This window comes from Molothrus aeneus, unplaced genomic scaffold (genome assembly GCF_037042795.1).
Source record: "Molothrus aeneus isolate 106 unplaced genomic scaffold, BPBGC_Maene_1.0 scaffold_30, whole genome shotgun sequence".
In the NCBI taxonomy this organism is placed as follows: Eukaryota; Metazoa; Chordata; class Aves; order Passeriformes; family Icteridae; genus Molothrus; species Molothrus aeneus.
Window position 1 is genome coordinate 2890446 of NW_027098964.1, and position 25036 is coordinate 2915481.

The following is a 25036-nucleotide window of genomic DNA, read 5'->3' on the forward strand; positions in this document are numbered from 1 at the left end:
GGGGGGGTGGGGGGGGGAGGGGTCGGATTTTGGGGGGGGGAGGGGGAGGGGAGGGAGGGGGGAGGGGCAGCGTTGTACAAAACTTTTTCATTCCAGCAACTGCAACAGGTAAAAAAAAAAGGCCCCACCCCCCCCCAAGACCCCCCCCACCCCCCCCTCTCGAGGCGAGGGGACCCCAAAATTTCTCCCCACTCCCCCCCCCAAAAACCAAAAAAACCCCCGGGGATATTTGGGGGTGTTGATATGGGTGGGGGGGTGGGGGGGGGGTCCCCGGGGTTTTTTTGTTGTTTTTTTTTTTTTTTTTTTGGGGGGGGGTCCCGGGGGTCCTTCACTGCCCTTCAGCCTTGGGCTTCTTTGGAGCGGATTTCCTGCAAGGGAGGGAGGGGTTTGATGGAGACCCCTCCTCAAAATAACCCCCCCCAAAAAAAACCCCAAAATAACCCCAAATTCAGCCCCCCCGGGACCCCCAAAACTCCTCCAGACCCACCCGGACCCCCCCAAATCGATCCACAGATCCCCTCAGGACCCCCCAAACCAACCCCAGACCCCTCCAGGACCCCCCAAAAGAGCCCCCAGACCCCAAATTTCCCCCCAAACAAGACTCACAAGACCCCTCAAGGACACCCCAAAATACCCCAGACCCCTTAAAAGTACCCCCAGCCCCCCAAAAAGCCCCCAGAGCCCAAATTTCCCCCCAAACCGACCCACAGACCCCTCAAGGACCCCCCAAACAACCCCCAAAACCCCCCAAGACCCCTTAAAACAACCCCCAGCCCCTCAAAAGAGCCCCCGGACCCTTCCAGAACCCCCCAAAAAGCCCCCAGACCCCTCGAGGACCCTCAGAAGAGCCCCCAGACCCTTCCAGGACCCCCAAAAGAGCCCCCAGACCCTTCCAGGACCCCCCAAAAAGCCCCCAGACCCCTCGAGGACCCCCACTCACAGGTCGGGGGACGCCAGGGGCCGTTTGCTGCCCGGTTTCCCGGCGGCTCCGTCCTTGCTCGACTCTGGGGGGGTTTGGGGGGGACATCAGGGGGTGAGGGGGAACCCCGGGTGTCTGCAGCACCCCCCGAAGGTGTGTGCAGCCCCCAGACTCATTTCAGAGCCCCCAGACTCATTTGAGAGCCCCCAGACCCAGCTGGCAGCCACCGCACCTCAGTGCTCGGGCTGTAACCATTGTCACTGTGGGTGGGTGACAGGGGGACAATCCCACTCCCACCGCCTCCCAGAGCTGTGTGCAGCCCCCAGACTCATTTCAGAGCTCCCAGACTCATTTGAGAGCCCCCAGACCCACTTGGCAGCCCCCAGACCCATTTGAGAGCCCCAGACCTATTTGAGAGCCTCCACACCCACCCTGCAGCCACCGCACCTCAGTGCTCGGGCTGTAACCATTGTCACTCTGCATGGGTGACAGGGGGACAATCCCAGTGCCACAAACCCCCCCAGGTGTGTGCAGCCCCCAGACCCATTTCAGAGCCCCCAGACCCATTTCAGAGCCCCCAGACCCAGCTGGCAGTCCCCAGACCCACCTTGCAGCCACCGCACCTGGGTGGCAGGGCCGTAGCCCTCATGGTCAGAGACCCTCACAGCACCCCTGGCACTGTCCATACTCACTCCCACAGTGTCCCCCAGGGGTGTGCAGCCCCCAGACTCATTTCAGAGCCCCCAGACTCATTTCAGAGCCCCAGACCCACCTTGCAGCCACCGCACCTGGATGGCGGGGCCGTAGCCCTTGTCACTGTGAGTGGGTGACAGGGGGACAATCCCAGTGCCACAAACCCCCCCATGTGTGTGCAGCCCCCAGACCCATTTCAGGGCCCCAGACCCACCTTGCAGCCACCGCACCTGGGTGGCGGGGCCGTAGCCCTTGTCGTTGCGGGCGGCGATGCGGAAGATGATGGCCGGCTTGGTGGTGTGGTCGATGTGGGCGCTGGCCAGGCTGGAGGCCGGCACCAGGCACGAGGGGCTGGGCCCGCAGTAGACCCTCATGAAGGCCAGCTGGGCGCCCCCCCCGCGCGCCTCGGGGCCCCCCCCGGGCCCCCCCTGGATGGCCAAGTACACCGAGTACTCGGCGATGCGGCCCGACGTCACCGACGGCGGCTCCCACGTCAGGTGCGCCCCGTCGGGGCTCTGGGGACACGGAGAGGGGACATGGAGGGGTCAGGGGGGACATGGAGGGGGCAGGGGGGACATGGAGGGGTCAGGGGGGGCATGGGGACATGGAGGGATCAGGGGGGACATGGAGGGGGCAGGGGGGACATGGGGACATGGAGGGATCAGGGGGGACAGAGGGACATGGAGGGATCAGGGGGGACAGAGGGACATGGAGGGGACAGGGGGGACATGGAGGGGTCAGGGGGGACAGAGGGACATGGAGGGGACAGGGGGGACATGGAGGGGGCAGGGGGACATGGGGACATGGAGGGGGCAGGGGGGACAGAGGGACATGGAGGGGGCAGGGGGGACATGGAGGGGTCATGGGGGACATGGAGGGGTCAGGGGGGGCATGGAGGGGTCGGGGGGGATATGGGGACATGGAGGGGTCAGGGGGGGCATGGGGACATGGAGGGATCAGGGGGGACAGGGGGACATGGAGGGGTCAGGGGGGGCATGGAGGGGTCGGGGGGGATATGGGGGGGTCAGGGGGGACATGGAGGGGACATGGGGGGACAGAGGGACATGGAGGGGTCAGGGGGGACATGGAGGGGTCATGGGGGACATAGCATCAGAGGGGACAGGGGTTGGGGGGATAGAGAGACATGGGGGACACAGGGGACACAGGGTCAGGGGGGACAGAGGGGCATGGGGGGGTTAGGGGGACATGAGAGGGTCAGGGGTGACATAGGAGGGTCAGGGGGACATGGGGGGGACACAGGGGTCAGGAAGGCATGGAGGGACAGAGGGGACATGGGGGTGACACAGAGAGGGACAAAGGGACATCATGAGGACAGAGGGGACACAGGGAGGGGCAGGGTTATGGTAGGGACAGAGGGACATGGGGGGACACAGAGTTGGGGGATATGGGGGTACAGAGGCCGATGGGAGGTGGGGGACGTGGGGGGACACAGGAGGGTCCCCACAGCGGGTCTGGGGTCCCCATTATGAGTCTGGGGTCCCTGCCAGGGTCACCTTGCTGACCTTGGCGCAGGGCGCCCCGGGGAAGCCGGGCAGGGATGGGGTTGGGTTGGGTTGGGGTTGGGTTTGGGGTTGATGTTAGGGGCTCCCCCGTGGGTTGGGGTCCCTGTTTTGGGTCTGGGGTCCCCATTATGGTTCTGGGGTCCCCATTATGGGTCTGGGGTCTCTGCCATGGGTCAGGCTGTGGGTCTGGGGTCACCTTGCTGATCCTGATGGCGCAGGGTGCCCTGGGGAAGCCGGGCAGGGACAGGGCCAGGTTGGATTGGGTTGGGTTTGGGTTGGGTCAGGTCAGGTTGGGGTTGATGTTAGGGGCTCCCCCATGGGTTGGGGTCCCTGTTATGGGTCTGGGGTCCCTGCTGTGGGTCTGGGGTCTCTGCCAGGGTCACCTTGCTGATCTTGATGGCGCAGGGCGCCCCGGGGAAGCCGGGCAGGCAGGTTTTGAAGGCCGACAGCTCCGAGAAGGGCCCGCGGCCGCAGGCGTTGAGCCCGGCCACGCGGAACTTGTACGCCGTGCCCGGCTGCAGCTCCTGGCGGCGCAGCTGGGAGTGGTCCGGGACCCCCGAGGCGTCGTCCTGCGGGGACAGGGGGACACGATGGGGACACGATGGGGACACCATGGGGACAGGAACCCCCGTGGATGTGGGGACACGGACACAGGAACCCCCCAGAGACAGGGACATGGACAGAGAAACGCCCCGGACATGAGGGGACAGCCCATGGCACCACGGCTGGGAGTGGTCCAGGACCACCGGGGCATCATCCTGTGGGGACACTGTGGGGACACCATGGGGACACTGTGGGGACAGGAACCCCCCCAGAGTCAGGGACACGGACACAGGAACCCCTGGACATGAGGGGACAGCCCATGGCACCACGGCTGGGAGTGGTCTGGGACCCCCAAGGTGTCGTCCTGTGGGGACAGGGGGACATGATGGGGACATGGGGACAGGAACCCAATGCCATGGAGCTGTCCCAGGGCTGTCCCTGGATGTCCCTTGAGCTGTCCCCATGTCCCCAGAGCTGGCTCTGGATGTCTCAGAGCTGTCCCCAGGGCTGTCCCTGGCTGTCCCCATGTCTGTCCCTGGCTGACCCAGGCCTGTCCCTGGCGCTCCCAGGGCTGTCCCCATGTCCCTGTGTCTGTCCCTGAGCTGTCCCCATGTCCCCAGGGCTGTCCCCTGAGGTGTCCCCATGTCCCCAGGGTTGTCCCCATGTCTGTCCCTGGCTGTCCCAGGCCTGTTCCCTGAGCTGTCCCTGTGTCTGTTCCCAGGGCTGTCCCCTGAGCTGTCCCCATGTCTGCCCCTGGCTGTCCCCGTGTCTGTCCCTGGCTGTCCCCATGTCTGTCCCCCGTGTCCCCTGAGCTGTCCCTGTGTCCCAGAGCTGTCCCCACCTCTGTCCCTGCGTCTCCACGTCTGTCCCCCTGTCCCTGTGTCTGTCCCTGGCTGTCCCCATGTCTGTCCCCATGTACCAGAGCTGTCCCCGTGTCCCTGTGTCTGTCCCCATGTCCCCATGTCTGTCCCTGGCTGTCCCCGTGTCTGTCCCTGAGCTGTCCCTGTGTCCCCAGGGCTGTCCCCGTGTCTGTCCCTGGATGTCCCAGGGCTGTCCCCGTGTCCCTGTGTCTGTCCCAGAGCTGTCCCCATGTCCCCATGTCTGTCCCTGAGCTGTCCCCAGAGCTGTCCCCGTGTCCCCTGAGCTGTCCCTGTGTCTGCCCCTGGCTGTCCCAGGCCTGTCCCCACATCCCCATGTCTGTCCGCGTGTCCCTGTGTCTGTCCCCATGTCTGTCCCTGGCTGTCCCCGTGTCTGTCCCTGGCTGTCCCTGTGTCCCAGAGCTGTCCCTATGTCCCCATGTCTGTCCCTGAGCTGTCCCCAGAGCTGTCCCCGTGTCCCCTGAGCTGTCCCTGTGTCTGCCCCTGGCTGTCCCAGGCCTGTCCCCACATCCCCATGTCTGTCCGCGTGTCCCTGTGTCTGTCCCAGAGCTGTCCCCGGGTCTGTCCCCACATCCCCACGTCTGTCCGCGTGTCCCTGTGTCTGTCCCTGTGTCTGTCCCCGAGCTGTCCCCGGGTCTGTCCCCGCGTCCGTCCCCTGTGGGGGTCACTCACGTCGGCGGGGGCCGCGTCGTCGGGGGGCAGGAAGTAGTGAGTGACCATCATGGTGGTGCCCTTGATGACGCCCACGTCGAACCATTGGTTCTCCTTCTTGGGCAGCGCCTTGGGCGGCGCCCCCGGCTCCGGCTTCTGCCGCGGACAGAGAGCGGGGCGTTCGCAGGGGAAATTGGGGATTTTTGGGGGAAAACTGGGGGGAATTTGAGGGGGAAATTGGGGGGAATTCGAGGGATTTTTGGGGGGAAATTGGGGGAAATTGAGGGATTTTTGAGGGGGAAATTGGGGGAATTTTGAGGGGGAAATTGGGGATTTTTTGGGGGAAAATTGGGGGGAATTTGAGGGGGAAATTGGGGGGAATTCGAGGGATTTTTGAGGGGGAAATTGGGGGGAATTTGAGGGATTTTTGAGCGGGAAATTGGAGGATTCTTGGGGGAAATTGAGGGATTTTATGGAGGGAAATTGGGGCAATTTTGGGGGGAAAATGGGGGAAGTTTGAGGGATTATGGGCGGGATTTTTGGGTGGGTTTGTGAGGATTTTTGGGGGTGATTTTTGGGTGGGTTTGTGAGGATTTTTGGGGGTGATTTTTGGGTGGGTTTGTGAGGATTTTGGGGAGGATTTTTGGGTGGGTTTGTGAGGATTTTGGGGAGGATTTTTGGGTGGGTTTGTGAGGATTTTGGGAGGGATTTTTGGGTGGGTTTGTGAGGATTTTGGGGAGGATTTTTGGATGGGTTTGTGAGGATTTTGGGGAGGATTTTTGGGTGGGTTTGTGAGGATTTTGGGGGGAATTTTTGGGTGGGTTTGTGAGGATTTTGGGGGGATTTTTGGGGGGGATTTTTGGGTGGGTTTGTGAGGATTTTGGGGGGGATTTTTGGGTGGGTTTGTGAGGATTTTGGGGGGGATTTTTGGGTGGGTTTGTGAGGATTTTGGGGGGATTTTTGGGGGGGATTTTTGGGTGGGTTTGTGATGATTTTGGGGGGGATTTTTGGGTGGGTTTGTGAGGATTTTGGGGGGAATTTTTGGGTGGGTTTGTGAGGATTTTGGGGGGAATTTTTGGGTGGGTTTGTGAGGATTTTGGCGGGGATTTTTGGGTAGGTTTGTGAGGATTTTGGGGGGGATTTTTGGGTAGGTTTGTGAGGATTTTGGGGGGGATTTTTGGGTGGGTTTGTGAGGATTTTGGGGGGGATTTCGAGGTGCATTTCCCCCCTCACTCACCACGGGGGTGCTCTCGATGCCGTTGGCCACCTCGGCCAGGGCGGCGGCCGCCTGCAGCTTGGCGGGGCTGGGGGCAACCGTGGGGCCCGGGGGGGCCACGAAGGCGCTCGAGGGGGCCAGGCCTGGGGTGAGGGGGGGGGGGGCACAAAAAATTGGGGAAGGGGCTTAAAAATCCCCCCCCCGGAATTCCCCACCCACCCCAATGTCACCAGAGGGGTCGCAAACCAACCCTAGGGGTGCCCCCCCCTCAAAATGGGGTCCCAGACCCCCCCCAGATATCCCAGACCCCTCCCCACCCCATAAACATCCCCCCCCAAAGGGTGCCCCCCCAAATGGGTGCCCCCTAAGGAGTCCCAGACCCCTCCCCACCCCATAAACACCCCCAAAAGGACCCCCCCCCAAAAATGGGTGCCCCCTAAGGGGTCATAAACCCCCCCCATGAATCCCAAACCCACCCCCATGGGACCCCCTAAAGGACCCCCCTCTCCCCCCATTGCCGTGGGTGGGGGTCCCAAATCCCTCCATGGGACCCCTCCCCACCCCATAAACACTCCCAAAGGAACCCCCCCCCAAAAATGGGTGCTCCCTAAGTGGTCATAACTCCCCCCATGGGACCCCTCCCCACCCCATAAACACCCCCAAAGGACCCCTCCCACCCCATCCATTGCCGTGGGTGGGGGTCCCAGCCCCAGAGCCCCCCCCTGCTCCATAAACACCCCCAAAAGGACCCCCCCCAAAATGGGTGCCCCCTAAGGGGTCATAACCCCCCCCCCCCATGAGACCCCTCCCCACCCCATAAACACCCCTAAAAGGACCCCCCAAAAATGGGTGCCCTCCCAGGGGTCCCAGACCCCTCCCCACCCCATAAACACCCCCATGGGACCCCTCCCACCCCCCCATTGCCGTGGGGGGGGTCCCAGCCCCAGAGCCCCCCCCGTGGTGTCTCACCGTCGCCGGGGGGGGGCAGCAGGGTGGCGGGGGTGCCCCCCCCGGGCACCGTGCCCAGGTCCCCCAGGCCGTTGGTGTCGCCCGCGGGGTCGTTGAGGCTGTCGGCGGGGGCCAAGGCCTCGGTGGGCAAATGGGGAGGGGGCGCGGCCGCCTGGGGGGGGGCGGCGGGGGCGGGAGGGGGGGGAGGGGCGGGGGCGGGGGGCGCGGGGGGGGCCGCGGGGGGGGTCCCGGCCTCGGCCAGGTGCTGCTGGTGCTGCACCAGGGCCGCCAGGTCCTGCTGGGTGAGCACCAGGGGCAGCGCCCCCCCCGCGCCCCCCGCCCCCTCCGACACCCCCAGGGCGCCCCCCAGCTCCGAGGGGCCCCCCCCGGGCTCGCCGGGCTCCAGCGGCTCCGATGTCCCTGTGGAGGGAGGGGGGGGACAGGGGGGACGTGTCAGGGGCTGAATGGGCACTGGGGGGTCATGGGGGTCAGCCAGAATCCACCCCACGGGGTCATCCCAAAATCCACCCCATGGGGTCATTGGGGTCAGCCAGAATCCACCCCATGGGGTCATTGGGGTCATCCCAAAATCCATCCAATGGGGTCATCCCAAAATCCACCCTGTGGGGTCATGGGGGTCAGCCAGAATCCATCCCATGGGGTCATTGGGGTCATCCCAAAATCCACCCTGTGGGGTCATGGGGGTCAGCCAGAATCCATCCCATGGGGTCATCCCAAAATGGATCCCATGGGGTCATTGGGGTCAGCCAGAATCCATCCCATGGGGTCATCCCAAAATGGATCCCATGGGGTCATTGGGGTCAGCCAGAATCCATCCTGTGGGGTCATTGGGGTCATCCCAAAATGGATCCCATGGGGTCATCCCAAAATCCACCCCATGGGGTCATTGGGGTCAGCCAAAATCCACCCCACGGGGTCATCCCAAAATCCGTCCCCTGGGGTAATCGTGGTCATGGGGTCACCATGGCCCCCAGTGTGTGACCCCCATAACCATGGGACCAGGACCCCAGTGACCACCCCCAAAAACCCTCCAGGACCCCCTAAACCCCCTCAGGATCCCCCAAACTGACCCAAACCCCCCAAACTGACCCATGACCGCCTGCTGCGCCGCCTGCAGCACGGCCTGGATGGCCAGAGCCTGGGCCTGGGGTGACCACCATGGCCATGGGACTATCCCAATCACCCCCAAAACCCCTCTGGAGCCCCTAAATCCCACCCCAGGATCCCCCAAACTGACCCATGACCGCCTACTGCGCCACCTGCAGCACGGCCAGAGCCTGGGCCTGGGGTGACCACCATGGAACCAAGACCCCCCAAATCCCACCAGGACCCCCGAAAACCCCCCAGGATGTCCCAAAACCCCCTCAGAACCCCCCCAAACCCACCCAAACCCCCCCAAACTGACCCATGACCGCCTGCTGCGCCGCCTGCAGCACGGCCTGGATGGCCAGAGCCTGGGCCTGGGGTGACCACCATGGAACCAAGACCCCCCCAAACCCCCCTAGGACCCCCCAAAACCCCCCCAAACTGACCCAAACCCCCCCAAACTGACCCATGACCGCCTGCTGCGCCGCCTGCAGCACGGCCTGGATGGCCAGAGCCTGGGCCTGCGCCTCCTCGCTGGCCGCCGCCGCCGCCGCCGCCTCGGCCGCCGCGGTCACCGCCAGCTCCTCGGGGGTGAGCCCGGGGGGTCCCCCCGCGCCCCCCGCCTCGGCCAGCAGCTCGGGGGGCAGCGCCAGCCCCTCGGCCGGGCCCCCCTCGGCCGTGGGCGGGGGCAGCACCACCACGGCCAGAGGCTCCGGGGACCCTCCGGGCTCGGCGCCGGCCTGGGCAGGGGCAGCGGCCTCGGGCCCGGGGGGGGACGGGGAGGCGGCCGAGGAGGGGTCCTGGGATGATGGGTGGGGGTCTCCAGGAGGGGTGGGCGTGGGCGTGGCGGTGCTGGCGGGGGCTGGGGGGGTCTCGGGGGGTGCCGGGGGGGATTCGGTCAGCGACGAGATGGTCTGGGGAGGGGGGGAGGGGAGAGGTGAAGGGACGCCCCCACCCTCAAAATGGCAAAATGGGGCCTTGGCGGCCTCCAGAGGCACCAGGAGGTCCCTGGTGGCAGTGCCACGGTGCTTGGGGCACCCCCGGTGTACCCAAGCCCTCCCAGTGTCCCCAAACCCCCTCCCACTGTCCCCAAACATCCTCCCAGTGTCCCCAAACCCTTCCCCAATGTCCCCAACCTCCCTCCCACTGTTCCCAAACCCCCTTTTAATGTCCCCAAACCCCCTCCCAGTGTCCCCAAATCCCCTCCCATGTCCCCAAACCCCAACTCACTGTCCCCAAATCCCCTTTATTGTCCCCAAACCCCCTCTCCAATGCCCCCAAAACCCCCCCCTCCCAGAGCCCCCAAATCCCCTTTTATGTCCCCAAACCCCCTTTATGGTCCCCAAACCCCCACCCAGAGCCCCCAAATCCCCCTCCAGTGTCCCCAACCCCCCTCCCAATGCCCCCAAACCCCCGTTTATGTCCCCAGTCCCCCGTCCCCAGTGTCCCCAAGGCCGCTCACCGGCACGGCCGGCCCCGGCGCTGGCGTGGACTGAGTGACCGTGGTGACCGCCCGGGGCTGGGGGGTCCCGCTGCCGCTGGGGCCGGGGGGGCTGGGGGTCCCGGGGGGCACGGGGGGACCCCCGGCCTCGCTGGGGGGGTTCTCCCCCTCCCCCTGCCCGTTGGCAGCCGGCGGGGGGGGCTCTGTGGGGACAGCAGGGAGGGGTCAGCGAGGCCCACAGCCCAAAGCGAGGGCGGAGGGCGACGATTTGGGGACGATTTGGGGACGATTTAAGGGTCACCTTGGCTGGCGCCCATGCTGGCGGTGACCGTGGTGGCCGTGGCCGTCGTCCCCGTCTCGTGGGTCTCACAGGGGGGGTTGGAGCAGGCGCGGGGGGGGCTGGTGGCAGCGGCGGTGGTGGTGGCACAGGGCGGGGGCGGTGTCACCCCCTCGGCGGTGGTGGCCGTGCTGGTGGCCCCGCTCTGGTGGCTCTGGCAGGGCGAGGACCCCGCTCTGGTGGCGGCCGTGCTGGTGGCCCCGCTCTCGGGGGTCTCGCAGGGGGGGTTGGCACAAGGCGGGGACCCCCCCGTGCTGGAGGTGGTGGCGGCGCTGGTGGCCGTGGTGGTGTCACCCGGCCGGGAGCCCGCGGTGGCCGTGGTGGCCGTGTTGGTGGTCCCGGTCTCGTGGGTCTCGCAGGGGGGGTTGGAGCAGAGCTGTGACGATGTCATTGTCACCGTGTTGGTCGTGCCCGTCTCGTGGGTCTCGCAGGGGGGGTTGGAGCAGGGGGGGACGCCTCGAGGCGGTGGCGCCGCTGCTGTCCCTGACTCGGGCGGGGGGCGCGAGGTGGCCGTGGTGGTGGTGGCCGTGCTGGTTGTCCCCGTCTCGTGGGTCTCGCACGGGGGGTTGGAGCAGAACCGCGTCCCCGTGGTTGTCACCGTGCTGGTTGTCCCCGTCTCGTGGGTCTCACAAGGAGGATTAGAGCAGGGTGGCCTCGGCGCTGTCATTGTCACCGTGTTGGTTGTCCCCGTCTCATGGGTTTCACAGGGCGGGTTGGAGCACAGCCGTGTCCCCGTGGTTGTCACCGTGTTGGTTGTCCCTGTCTCATGGGTTTCACAAGGAGGATTAGAGCAGGGTGGCCTCGGCACTGTCATTGTCACCGTGTTGGTTGTCCCCGTCTCGTGGGTCTCACAGGGCGGGTTGGAGCAGAGCTGTGACCCTGTCACTGTCACCGTGTTGGTTGTCCCCATCTCGTGGGTCTCACAGGGCGGGTTGGAGCAGAGCTGTGACCCTGTCACTGTCACCGTGTTGGTTGTCCCCGTCTCGTGGGTCTCGCAGGGGGGGTTGGCACACAGCCGTGTCCCCACGGGGGTCTCACAGCTCGCCGTGGTGGCCGCAGTGACCGCCCCGCTGGCCGTCCCCACCTCAGGCTGTCCCCAGGGCGTTTGGCACGGGGCTGCCTCCTGCGTTTGGCACGAGGTGACACCGCCGCCACCGCCGCCTTCGGGGGGACACAACCGCGCCGTCATCGTTGTCCCCGTGGCCGCCGTCTGCTGCGTGGGGCAGGGCGGTCCCCCCGGCGTCCCCAGGCGCGCTGTCCCCACCGTCCCCGCCGCCGTGGGGGTGTTGGTGGTCCCCGTCTCGTGGGTCTCGCAGGGGGGGTTGGAGCAGGCCCGGGGTGGCGCCGCCACCACCGCTGTCCCCCCGCCCGTGTCCTCGCAGAGCTGCAGCTGCAGCTGCTGTCCCCCCGTCCCCACGTTGGCCACCAGGCTGGTGGTGGCCGTGTTGGTCGTCCCCGTCTCGTGGGTCTCGCAGGGCGGGTTGGAGCACACCAGGGTGACGGTGCCAGGGGTGGCCTCGGCCGCGGGGGGCTCGGCCAGGCTGCCACCCCCCGAGGTGGCCGCGGGGGGACCTTCCGCCGTTGGGGACGCCAGGATGGACACGGGGAGGTCGTGGACGGGCTGGGCCTCCACGCCGCTGGGCGTGGTGATCAGCGTCACCTGCGTGGGCTGGGACACCGGCTGTGTCCCCACAGCGCGTCAGGGGAGGTGGCACTGAGCACGGGTGGCACCGTCCCCCCCCCCTCCAGGCTCGAATCTCTGTGAGCTCCCCTTGGTGTCACCACAAATTCCCCAGTGTCCCCTCCCCGCTCCTGTCGGCAGCGCAGCTGGGGCTGAACTGCATTTGGGGACGTCCCCAATGTCCCCGGTGTCCCCTCACATGCATGGTGATGGTCGGTGTCCCCAGTGTCCCCAATGTCCCCAGTGTCCCCTCACCTGCATGGTGATGGTCGGTGTCCCCAATGTCCCCCCTGTCCCCAATGTCCCCAATGTCCCCCCTGTCCCCAGTGTCCCCCCTGTCCCCAATGTCCCCAGTATCCCCAGTGTCCCCTCACCTGCATGGTGATGGTCGGTGTCCCCAATGTCCTCAGTGTCCCCTCACCTGCATGGTGATGGTCGGTGTCCCCAGTGTCCCCCCGTCCCCAGTGTCCCCAGTGTCCCCCCTGTCCCCAGTGTCCCCCCTGTCCCCAGTGTCCCCAGTGTCCCCTCACCTGCATGGTGATGGTCGGTGTCCCCAGGCCGCCCCCGGCCGCGGTGGCCGTGATGGCCGCAGGGTTCAGCACCTGGCTGGACAGGGTGGCGATTGTCCCCAGGGTGGTGATGGGTGTGGCCAGCGAGGCCGTGGCGCTGTGGCCACCCGCCCCTCCGGCCAGGCTGGTGGACACCGTCCCTGTCACCGTCCCCAGCGTGGTCACACCTGCAGGGGACACCAGGGCCGTGAGTGACCGTTCGGGAAAGTGACCCCAAAGTGACCCCGTGGTGCCACAGTGACCCCCGCTGTGATTTGGTGACCCTTCCCCATGACAGTGGCTGTCCCTCCTGGTGTCCCCTCCCTCCCTGTCCCCATGACCCCTCCACCCACCCTTGGTACCCTTGAGCACAAGTGACCACCTCAGTGACCCCTGGGTGGCCCAATGCCCCCCCAATGCCCCCCCAATGACCAGTGGTGGCCTTGGCCACCAAAACGGCCATTCCAGTGACCCACAGGTGACCCCTGAGCACAAGTGACCACCTCAGTGACCCCTGGGTGGCCCAATGCCCCCCCAATGCCCCCCCAATGACCAGTGGTGGCCTTGGCCACCAAAACGGCCACTGCAGTGACCCAGAGGTGACCCTTGAGCACAAGTGACCACCTCAGTGACCCCTGGGTGGCCCGATGACCCCTCCAGTGACCCAGAGGTGACCCTTGAGCACGAGTGACCTCCCCAGTGACCACCCAGAGTGCCCCCACTCACCGGTGGTGCCCTTGACCACCAGGGTGGTCACCGTGGGCTTGACGGCCGAGACGGTGACGGGGGTGACCAGCCGGACCCCCCCCATGGGCACCGTCCTCAGGATGGTCCCCGGCTGGCCCGGGGCTCCCTTCAGCACCACCTGGGGGACACGGGGACACCGCTGTCACCTGGGGACCCTCGGGGCTGGCACACCTCGGGGACACCCCGCCAGTGTCACCAAACCCCCCCTTGCCACTGTCATCAATGTCCCCAAACCCTCAGGTGACCCCACCTCGGTGTCCCCAATGTCCCCAAACCCCCCTTGTCACTGTCATCAATGTCCCCAAACCCTGAGGTGACCCCACCTCGGTGTCCCCAATGTCCCCAAACCCCCCTTGTCACTGTCATCAATGTCCCCAAACCCTGAGGTGACCCCACCTCGGTGTCCCCAACCCCTCAGCTGACCCCACCCCAGTGTCCCCAATGTCCCCAAACCCTCGTCTGACCCCACCTCCGTGTCCCCAACCCCTCCACATGTCACCCCTCCCCTGTCACCTCCTGTCCCCTCCATTGTCCTTGAAGTCCCCCAATCTCAAATGTCCCCAGGGGGAGGTTCAGGTGTCCCCAGGGGGAGGTCCAGGTGTCCCCCAAGGGTGTTCAGGTGTCCCCAGGGGCATCCCCAGGTGCCTCCCAAGGGTGTTCAGGTGTCCCCAGATGTCCCCAGGGTGGTTCAGGTGTCCCCTAGGGGGGCTCATGTGTCCCTGGGTGCCCATTCAGGTGTCCCCAGGTCCCCGTTCAGGTGTCCCCGGGTGTCCCCAGGTGCCCGTTCAGGTGTCCCCAGGTGTCCCCAGGTGCCCATTCAGGTGTCCCCAGGGTGGCTCAGGTGTCCCCGGGTGCCCCCAGGTGCCCATTCAGGTGTCCCCAGGTGCCCATTCAGGTGCCCCCAGGGTGGTTCAGGTGTCCCCAGGCGCCCCCAGGTGCCCGTTCAGGTGTCCCCAGGTGCCCGTTCAGGTGTCCCCGGGTGTCCCCAGGTGCCCGTTCAGGTGTCCCCGGGTGTGTCCTCACCTGTGTCACGCCCTGCTGGCCGTGCCCCCCGCCCAGCTTGGGGACAGCCGTGATGATCTTGGCGGGGGTCCCGGTGCCCGAGGTCATCACCTTGGTGGTGATGATGGTGATGGGGGACTTGATCCCAGGGCTGCTGGTGACACCTGGGGACACCGGAGGACACGGGGGGGTCACAGGGGGACATGGAGGGGTCAGCAGGGTGCCAGGGACACAGGGGGGACATGGGGAGGACATGGGGGGGTCACAGAGGGGACACGGGGGTGACATGAGGGTGACAAGGACATGGGGGGGACTGGGTGATGATGGCCGACATGGGGATGGTTTTGATGATGGTGGTGGTGCCAGGGGTGGGGTCTCAGAGGGGTTTGGGGGTCTCAGGGAGGGTTTGGGGGTCTCAGAGGGGTTTGGGGGTCTCAGGAATGGTTTGGGGGTCTCAGGATGGGTTCAGTTAATTTGGGGAGGGGTCTCACTCACCAGTAGCCCCCAAGTGGGTGATGATGGCCGACATGGGGATGGTTTTGGTGGGGTCTCAGAGGGGTTTGGGGGTCTCAGGGATGGTTTGGGGATCTCAGGGAGGTCAGGGATGGTTTGGGGGTCTCAGGATGGGTTCAGTTAATTTGGGGAGGGGTCTCACTCACCGGTAGCCCCCGACTGGGTGATGATGGCCGACATGGGGATGGTTTTGATGATGGTGGTGGTGCCGGGCTTGGTGGTGCTGGGGCTGACGCTGCTGATGCCCAGGATGGTGGGGGGCTTGGCCGCCCCCGCCCCCGCCTGCGTGCTGGTCAGGATGGTGGTGGGCTTCCCCTCCCCCGACGTCACCAGCTTCAGGATGGTCCCCGCGGGCAGGGGGCCCTTGGTCTGGGGGGAGGGGTGCGGGGTGGTCACTCGGGGGAGTGGTCACTCGGGGGAGTGGGCATTTGTGGAGTGGTCATTAAGGGGAGTGGTCAGTGAGAGGAGGGGTCACTCAGGGGAGTGGTCACTTGGGGAGTGGTCATTAAGGGGAGTGGTCACTCGGGGAGTGGTCAGTGAGAGGAGGGGTCACTCAGGGGAGGACTCAGTCAGGGGGGTGGTCACTCAGGGGAGTGGTCACTTGGAGGGGGTCAGTTAGGAGGGTGGTCACTCAGGGGAGTGGTCACTCAGGGGAGTGGTCACTCGGAGAGTGGTCACTCAGGAGTGGTCACTCAGGGAGTGGTCACTCAGGGGAGTGGTCACTCGGGGCCAGTGGTCACTGGTCAGTGGGGGGGAGTGGTCAGGGAATTTTGGGGAAGGGACTCAGGAGTTTGAAGGGTCTCAGTGATTTGGGGGATTTTTGGGGTGATTTTAGAGTGATTTTTGGGGAATTTTGGGGTGATTTTGGGGTAGTTTTGGGGTGGTTTTGGGGTGTCACCTGTATGACCTGTGTGACAGGGCCACTCCAGGCCTGCCCGGTGACAGCCAAGGGGGGTTTTGGGAGGGGTCTCAGGTGACTCTCAGTGATCTGGGGAGGGGTCTCAGGGCTTTGGGGGCAGTTTTGGGGTGGGTTTGGGGTGGTTTTGGGGTGGTTTTGGGGTGATTTTGGGCTGGTTTTGGGGTGTCACCTGGATGATCTGGGTGACGGGGCCGCTCGAGGCCTGCCCGGTGACAGCCGAGCTCTGCACGGGTTTTGTCTGCACCACCGACATCACCTTGCCCAGGTTGGAGATCTGGGGGGGAACCCCAGGGAAGGTCAGAGACCCCCCCCAGGACACCCCCAAAAACCACACCCAAAAAACAAACCCCAAACCCTGATCTTTGAGGGGTTTTAAAGCCCCTGGGACCCCCAAAATTTGGGGGGTTCGGCGTTAAAGAACCCAAAAAAAGGAGAGGGAGTTTGGGGGTGTGCCCCCCACCCCAGGACCCCCCAAATCTTGGTTCTCATGGTTCCCACAGCTCCAACTCACCCAGGACCCCCAAATTTGAGTCTCCATGACCCCAGATACTCCAAATTCGGGTGTCCCTGGCCCCAGAGCCCCCCAAGATCCCCAAAATCTGCATCCTCACACCCCCAACGTCCCCCATCCCCAAATCCAGGTATCCCTGACCCCAAACTCCCCAGGACCCCCCTAAAGCTGCATCCCCCCCATCCCCAAGACCCCCCAAATCCAGGTCCCCACCCCTCCACCATCCCCCCATGTCCCTCCCCCATGTCCCCCCATCCTCAATGCGTCGCCCCACAATGTCCCCAAATCCATGTCCCCCACCAATGTCACCCCCCAATATCCCCAAATCCGTATCCCCACATTCCCAATGTCCCCAGTTCCGTGTCCCCACATTCCCAGTGTCCCCACATTCCCAATGTCCCCACATTCCCAATGTCCCCAGTTCCGTGTCCCCACATTCCCAGTGTCCCCACATTCTCAATGTCCCCAAACCCGTGTCCCACCCCCCGGATGTCCCCAAACCCGTGTCCCCCCTCACCAGGGCGCTGCCCCCCGGCACGGAGATGGGGCTCTTGACCAGCGTGATGGTCTTGGTGACCCCTCCGACCACGGTGGTGACCACCTGGGCCTGCTGGGCCACCGTCACCGTCCCCGACTTGTGCACGGTGATGATGGGCCTGGTGGCCGCGTTGGTGGCCGCGGGTGACGCCCCCGCCGTGCCCACCTGGGCGGCCGCCGTCTTCAGCATGCGCGTGGCAGGGTTGCTCACCTGGGGGGGACGCGCGGGGACATTGAGGGCACAGCGTGGGGACACGGTGGGGACATTGTCACACATTGAGGGGACAGTGCAGGGACAGCATGGGGAGATTGAGGGGACAGCATGGGGACATGGTGGGACATTGAGGGGACAGCGTGGAGACAGCATGGGGAGATTGAGGGGACAGCGTGGGGACACGGTGGGGACATTGTCACACATTGAGGGGACAGCGTTGGGGACACGATGGGGACATCATCGGATATTGAGGGGACATGGTGGGGACATGGTGGGACATTGAGGAGACAGCGTTGGGGACATGGTGGGACATTGAGGAGACAGCGTTGGGGACATGGTGGGGACATTGAGGGGACAGTGTTGGGGACATGGTGGGGACATTGAGGGGATGGCGTTGGGGACACGATGGGGACATCATCGGATATTGAGGGGACAGCGTGGGGACAGCGTGGGGACATTGAGGGGACAGCATTGGGGACATGATGTGTGACATTTGAGGGAGGTTGAGAGGAGATGGTGGGAACATGGCTGGGAGACTGAGGGGACAGCGGGGGGACATTGAGGGGACATGGTGGGGACATGGTGGGGAGATTGAGGGGACAGCATGGGGACATAGTGGGGAATATCGTGGGGACATTGTGGGGACACCCACGAGGCTGCTGGTGACACCACACGGTGATCCTGAGCCCACCCCAGGCCCCAGTGACATCATGGGGACAACGACACCGATGACATCGTGGCCCTCCAATGACATCCGATGGCCCACCGATGACATCCTTAGCCCTCCAATGTCACCTCGGGGCCACCAGTGTCACCCTGGCGCCACCCCAGACACCAGAGAGCTTTCTGGTGACACTGGTGACAAAGATGCCACCACACCAAGCACCCCCCAGTGCCACCCAAGCCCTGGTGACACCAAGGTGACAATGCCACCACCACGCCAAGCCCTCCCAGTGCCACCCAAACCCCGGTGACACCAAGGTGACAACGCCACCCCCCAGCGCCACCCAAGTCCCCGCAGCGTCCCCTACCATGACAGGTGACGAGGCCACCTTGACGGTGGCGGGCAGGGTGGTGGCCCCGGGGGTCACGGCCACCGTCTTGACGATGGTGGCCCCGGCGGGGACGCTGAGCACGGTGGGCGCCGAGGCCGGGGGGATTTTCTGGGTGGCCGCGGCTGCTGCGGCCAGAGCGGCCATGCCGCTCATCTGGGGACTGCTGCCGATCACCTGCGGGGATGGGGACACCTGAGCACACCTGGGGACACCTGAGCACACCTGGGGACAGCTGAGCACACCTGGGGACACACCTGGGGACACCTGAGCACACCTGGGGACACCTGGGGACACCTGAGCACAGCTCTGGGGACTGCTGGGGACAACTGGGGGGACACCTGGCACACCTGGGGACAGCTAGGGGGACACACCTGAGCACAGCTGGGGACAGCTGAGCACACATGGGCACAGCTAGAGGCACACCCGGGGACACTTGGGGACACACCTGAGCACACCTGGGGACGCACCTGATAACAACTGGGGCACACCTGGGGCACAGCTGGGACAGCAAGGTCACACCCAGGTACCACTTGTGTCACACCTGTGTCCCCAGGTACGTCCTGTGTCACACCTGTGTCCCCAGGTACCCCCCCAGGACCCTCTGGGCTCCCTCCCTCTGTCCCCAGCCACCCCCGGGACCCCTCCCCGTGTCCCCCACCTGTCCCCCCAGGTGTCCCCCAGGTGCTCTCACCGTGCCCTGGGGGCTCTGGGTGGGCACCACCATCCTGACGCCGGCGGGCAGCGATGTCACCGTCACCGGGGCCTTGCCGGGCCCGGCCGAGCGCACGGTGACCAACGGCGGCCCCGCGGTGGCCGCAGGGGGACCGGTCACCTTCAGCACTGCTGGGACACCTGGCAGGGGACATGGGGGGTCAGGGTGGGGGACAGGGACACCCAGGGACGTCCCCCGTGTCCCCTGTCACCCTCAGCACCCTCCTGTCCCTCTCAGTGTCCCCTCCACATCCCCAATGTCCCCGTTTCCCCCTCCAATGTCCCCCCCCCCCCCGTGTCCCCATCTCTGCCCCACCACATCCTCCCCAATGGCCCCCTCCATGTTCCCATTTCCCATCCAAATGTCCCCAATGTCCCCTGCAATGTCCCCATTTCCCCCCTCAACATCCCCGTCTCTGCCTCCCCCATGTTCCCAATACCCCCTCAGTGTCCCCATCTCTCCTCCCGTGTCCCCAATGTCTCCATTCCCCCCACAATGTCCCCATTCCCCCCATGTCCCCATCTCCTCCCCATGTCCCCCACAATGTCCCCATTCCCCCCACAATGTCCCCATTCCCCCCACAATATCCCTGTGTCCCCCATCTCCACCTCACACTGTCCCCAACGCCCTGCCACTATCTCCATTCCCCACCTCACAACGTCCCCATTCCCCCCACAATGTCCCCATCTCCCCCCACCATGTCCCCAATGTCCCCATCTCCCCCACCAATATCCCCAACATCCCCCAATGTCCCCCCAATGTCCCCATCCCTCCCTCCCCCCGTGTCCCCCCAATGTCCCCATCTCCCCCCAGTGTCCCCATTCCTCCCACCCCAATGTCCCCCCAATGTCCCCATGTCCCCCCAGTGTCCCCATCCCTCCCTCCCCCCGTGTCCCCCCGGTGTCCCCACACCCTCGGTGTCACTCACCGGGTGCCCTCCCCGCCGTGGCCGCTCCGCTCGCCGCCGCCGCCGCCGTTGCCCCCCCGGCCGCGGGCAGCACCTGCAGGGTGGCCCCGGGGGGCGCGGCCACCGCCCCCGCTGTCCCCCCGGCCGCCGCCGCCACCGCCGCCACCCCCCCGGCGGTGCCACCGCCGCCACCTGTCCCCGCCGCCGTCCCCGCCGTCCCCACGGCGGCGGCGGTGACGCCGGGCGGGTTGGGGGGCGCGGCGGGCGGGGGCAGCAGGGTGAGCCCCACGCCCCCCAGCTGGGGCAGGGCGGGGGGCGCGGGCGGCGGCGCGGGCGCGGCGGGCGCGGGGCTCTTGGGGGGGTTGGCGGGCACCGAGGGCACGGGCGGCGGCGCGGGGGCGGCGGGCAGCTCGTACTTCTGCAGCTGCAGCAGGTACGAGTCGGCCGTGGGCACCGCGCCCCAGCTCACCTCCAGCGACGTGGTGTTGGCGCGCACCAGCTGCACGCGGCCCGGCGCGGGCGGGCGCTCTGCGGGGACAGGGGACACCTGGGTACACCTGGGGTACACCTGGGGTACACCTGGGTACACTTGTACCACTTATATCACACCTTGGTACACCTGGGGTACACCTGGGGTACACCTGGGTACACCTGTACCACTTATATCACACCTGGGTAGACATGGGGTACACCTGGGTACAGGTGGGTACACCTGGGTACACCTGGGGTACACCTATACCACTTATATCACACCTGGGTACACCTGGGGTACAGGTGGGTATGCCTGAGGTACACCTGTACCACTCATATCACACCTGGATACAGGTAGAGTAACATCTGGGTTATACCTATGTAGTATCTCCTACACCTGTGGTACACCTGGACCACTCATATCACACCAGGTGTACTCACAGCACATCTGGATACACCTGCATTTTACCTGTGTAACACCTGGCACACCTGGGTTACACCTGGATTACTCACCTGTCTCCAGGTACCACAGGTCCTTGCAGCCCCCCCAGGTCCTTGCAGCCCCCCCAGGTCCTTGTAGCCCCCCCCCAGACTCACTGAACCCCCCCAGACTCACCTGTCTCCAGGTACCACAGGTCCTTGCAGCCCCCCAGGTCCTTGCAGCCCCCCCAGACTCACCTGTCTCCAGGTACCACAGGTCCTTGCAGCCCCCCTGGTTGTTCCAGCCCCCCAGGTCCTTGCAGCCCCCCCAGACTCACCTGTCTCCAGGTACCACAGGTCCTTGCAGCACACCTGGTTGTTCCAGGCCTTGCGGTAGCCGTCGCGGCCGCTCCAGATGTACAGGCGGGTGGCGATGGCCACGGCGCAGTGCCCGGCGCGAGCCCGCGGCACGTTGTCCTCCAGGGTCTCCAGCACCAGGGGCTCCCAGGCCATCGAGTCTGGGGGGGCACAGGGGGTCACACTGGGGTTTTGGGGGGGTCACACAGGGGTTTTGGGGGGTCACACAGGGGTTTTGGGGGGTCACACAGGGGTTTTGGGGGGGTCACACTTGGGTTTTGGGGGGGTCACAGAGGGGTTTTGGGGGATCACACTTGGGTTTTGGGTGGGGTCACACAGGGGTTTGGGGGGGTCACAGAGGGGTTTTGGGGGGGTCACACAGGGGTTTTGGGGGGTCACACTGGAGTTTGGGGGGGTCACACAGGGGTTTTGGGGGGTCACACTGGAGTTTGGGGGGGGTCACACAGGGGTTTGGGGGAATTTGGGGGGCTCAGAGTGGGGTTTGGGGAGGGGTCTGGGGGTTCCTCCAGGGTCTCCAGCACCAGGGGCTCCCAGGTCATCAAGTCTGGGGGGGCACAGAAGTATTTGGGGGGGTCACAGAGGGGTCTGGGGGGTCAGGGAGGGATTTGGGGAAATTTGGGGAGGGGTCTGGGGGTTCCTCCAGGGTCTCCAGCACCAGGGGCTCCCAGGCCATGGAGCCTGGGGGGGTTTGGGGGGTCAGGGAGGAGTTTGGGGGGATTTGGGGAAGGATTCAGGGGGGGTTTAGGGTGGCTTTAAGGTCAGTTCTGGGGGTCTTAAGCCCTCTCCTCACCCAGAGTGAGGTTTGGGGTGTTTCAAGGTGGGTTTGAGGGGTTTCTAGGGTGGATTTGGGGTGAGTTTTGGGGGTCCCAAGCCCCCTCCTCACCCAGGTTCAGGCAGGCCAGGGTGTTGGTGCATTTCCACTCCTTCTCGTGCGTCGCCACCTTCACGTCATCCATCACCAGGGGCACCCACCCCCCAAAAACGTACATCCTGGGGGGGGTAAGAGATCAGGGGGGTCAGGGGGGTCGGGGGGACACTCAGAGACCCCCACCCCAAAAATCTGCACAGCCCTGGGGGGTCCACAAGGGTCACAAAAATCACAGAAACACCCAGACCCCAAAAATGCCCATCCTGGGGTGGGGTCATAGAGGCACCCACCCCCCAAAATGTCCCTCCTGGGTGGGGGAGGTCAAAGGTCAGGGGGACACCCAGAGACCCCCAAATTTTTATGTTTGGGGGGGGGGGGGGGGGGGGTCATGAGATCACTCATATTAATTTAAAAAAAATTAAATTAAATCAAAACATCCTCCCCTTAAGGACCTCAAGGCCTTCCAGGGAGGGGACAGGGACACAAAGGGACCCCCTCAGGATAAAGGGGGGGGGGGTTTGGGGGGGGTTTTTTGGGGTGGGGGGGTCGCCCCCAGACTCACTTGTTGCCAATGGTGGTGGCTGAGTGGAGGCTGCGGGGCAGGGGAGCGACCCCGCTCAGGCTCGGCTTGTTCCAGGTCAGCGTCTCTGGAAAACGCCCAAAACGTGAGGAAATGGCTCCAAAACGTGAGGAAATGACCCCAAAATTACTCAGCACGTGAAGAGATTAACTCGAAATGTGAGGAAACGGCCCCAAAATGTGAGAGGACAACTCCAAAATGATAAGAAACGGCCCCAAAATCGCTGAAAATGTAAGGAAACAGCCACTTCTGCCCCCATAGACACCAACACATCCCAATGTCTCTCACTAACTTTCACTTCCCTGATCCCAAAACCCCTCCAAACCCCACAAAATCCCCATAAAACCCCACAAAAACCCCATCAAACCCCCATACCAATATCCAATGTCCACAGGTCCCCCAGCCTGCAGCCGCTCGTGCCCCCATAGACACCAACATCTTCCAGTAACCCCCATTCCCCTGACCCCAAACCCCCACAAAACCCCCCCAAAACCCCTCCAAATCCCACAAAAACCCCATAAAACCCCACAAAAACCCCCAAATCCCCCATACCAATATCCAACGTCCATAAATCCCCCAGCCTACAGCCGCTCATGCCCCCATAGACACCAACATACTCCAGTGACCCCCATTCCCCTGACCCCAAAACCCCTCCAAACCCCACAAAAACCCCATAAAACCCCATAAAACCCCCCAAAAACCCCATCAAACCCCCATACCAATATCCAATGTCCATAAATCCCCCAGCCTGCAGCCGCTCATGCCCCCATAGACACCAACATACTCCAGTGACCCCCATTCCCCTGACCCCAAAACCCCCCAAATCTCCTCCAAACCCCTCCAAAACCCCACAAAAACCCCATCAAACCCCCATACCAATATCCAACGTCCACAGGTCCCCCAGCCTGCAGCCGCTCATGCCCCCGTAGATGACGAGGCGCGAGCGCCGCCCGTCGCGCTCCGTGTACACCACGGCCGTGTGGGATTCCCGGGGAGGGGGCAGCACCCCATAAGTGATGGGGATGTCCCAGGCCAGCACCCCCGAGCCTGGGCGCAGCTCCAGCACGTACAGGTCGTTCAGGTACCTGGGGAAAAGGGGTATGGGGTCAGGAGATCCTATAAAAAGTCCTTAAAAGGGGGCTTGGATATGTGGGATTGGCCTAAAAGGGCCCTTAAACGCCATAAAATGCAGCCAGGATGGTCCCAAAGACACCTGTGCAGGTGGTTCAGGTATGGAGAGAGAGGACTGAGAAGATCAGGAGACCCCAAAAAAATCCTAAAAAGGTGTTTGGATATGTGGGACTGTCCTAAAAGAGTGCTGGGGATATGGGATGGCACCATAAGGTCCCTTAAATCCCATAAAACGTGCCCAGGGTGGTCCCAATGTCACCTGGGCAGGTGCGTTCAGGTGTGTGGGGAGGGGGTTGAGAAGGTCAGGAGATCCCAAAAAAAATCCTAAAAGGGTGTTTGGATATGTGGGACTGCCCTAAAAGGGGAGCTGGGAATATGGGACACCCCTAAAAGGTCCCTTAAATGCCATAAAATGCAGCCAGGATGGCCCCAAAGCCACCTGTGCCCACCTGTGCAGGTGTTCAGATATCTAGAAAAGGGATTAAGAAGGTCTGGACAGCCCAAAAAAACCCTAAAAGGATGTTTGGATATGTGGGACTGGCCTAAAAAAGGGGGTCAGGGCTATGGGATTGCCCTAAAAGGTTCCTTAAATCCCATAAAATGCAGCCAAGGTGATCCCATGTGCCCACATGGGCAGGTGGTTCCAAAAACCAGGAGACCCCAAAGAAAAACCCTAAAAGTGTTTTTAGGAATTCATGACGCCCCTAAAGGAGTCCTTAAATCCCCTAAAATTCAACCCAGGATCCCTGAGTCCCCCACCCCCCCCCAAAGATGACCCCAAAGTTTTGGGGTCGCTCCTGTGTCCCCCAAAGATGGGGAATGGCCCCAATCCCCTCCCATCCCAACCCAATTTTCGGGGTTTTGGGGTAACTCCCTGTAACTCCCAGGGGTTTGGGATCACCTGTATGGGCTCCTGTGCCCCCCTAAAAATGATCCCAATGCTCCAGACTCACCCCCACACCCCCCAAAAATCCCTGTGTGCCCCCACACCCAGCCCAAGCCCCCCTCCCCTCCAATTATCCCCAGGGTTTTTGGGGTTCCCCCGAGGTTTTGGGTTACCCCGAGATTTTGGGGTGCCCCCTAAAAATGACCCCAATGTTTCAGCCTCACCCCCACACCCCCCCCCCAAGTGCCCCCTCCCTCTACAGATTCCCTTTGGGATTTTTTGCGGTGCCCCCGGGGTTTTGGGGTGCCCTGGGGCTTTGGGGTGCCCCGTACCGTGGGATGTTGTTTTTGGGGTCCTCGCTGTCGTTGGCCAGCCCCCCAAACAGGTAACACTTGTTGCCCACCAGGGAGAAGCTGTGGCCCAGCCGGGGGCAAGGGGGGGGCCCATTTTTGGGGGTCTTCGCCTTCAGCCGCTTCCACTCCCACCTGGAGGCCTGGAATGGGAGGGGGAGATGTGGGATTTGGGGAGGGGTCTGCAATTGGGGGGCACCCAGGGGGATGGGGAACCCCAAAAATGGGGGGGGTTCAGGGGTTCTGGGGAGGGTCCAAGGTGTTTGGGGGGGGGGGGGGGGGTTCTGAGGGGTCACCCATGGTTTGGGGGGGTTCCCAGGGGGTCCCCAGGTGTTTGGGGGGTTCCCAGG

General features: G+C 64.2%; 1 protein-coding gene across 1 annotated transcript in view; it reads right to left on the reverse strand.

Moving 5' to 3' along the window:
* Window positions 1–275: 275 nt before the first annotated feature.
* The window catches only part of HCFC1 (host cell factor C1), a 28720-nt gene continuing 3959 nt past the window's right edge, over window positions 276–25036 (reverse strand). The window contains exons 4-28 of the mRNA XM_066570232.1: window positions 24669–24829; window positions 23196–23404; window positions 22302–22386; window positions 21755–21861; window positions 20832–21011; window positions 19624–20130; window positions 18675–18835; window positions 17960–18157; window positions 16695–16925; window positions 15836–15940; window positions 14894–15116; window positions 14256–14398; window positions 13212–13350; window positions 12468–12673; window positions 10221–11937; window positions 9941–10122; window positions 8945–9392; window positions 7624–7791; window positions 7393–7548; window positions 6445–6566; window positions 5229–5363; window positions 3519–3704; window positions 1827–2127; window positions 941–1004; window positions 276–368 (exon numbers count right to left, since the gene is read on the reverse strand). Of these exons, the coding sequence (XP_066426329.1) occupies window positions 329–368; window positions 941–1004; window positions 1827–2127; window positions 3519–3704; window positions 5229–5363; window positions 6445–6566; window positions 7393–7548; window positions 7624–7791; window positions 8945–9392; window positions 9941–10122; window positions 10221–11937; window positions 12468–12673; window positions 13212–13350; window positions 14256–14398; window positions 14894–15116; window positions 15836–15940; window positions 16695–16925; window positions 17960–18157; window positions 18675–18835; window positions 19624–20130; window positions 20832–21011; window positions 21755–21861; window positions 22302–22386; window positions 23196–23404; window positions 24669–24829 (6174 nt within the window). The 3' untranslated portion in view covers window positions 276–328. The remainder of the gene's footprint in view (window positions 369–940; window positions 1005–1826; window positions 2128–3518; window positions 3705–5228; window positions 5364–6444; window positions 6567–7392; window positions 7549–7623; window positions 7792–8944; window positions 9393–9940; window positions 10123–10220; window positions 11938–12467; window positions 12674–13211; window positions 13351–14255; window positions 14399–14893; window positions 15117–15835; window positions 15941–16694; window positions 16926–17959; window positions 18158–18674; window positions 18836–19623; window positions 20131–20831; window positions 21012–21754; window positions 21862–22301; window positions 22387–23195; window positions 23405–24668; window positions 24830–25036) is intronic.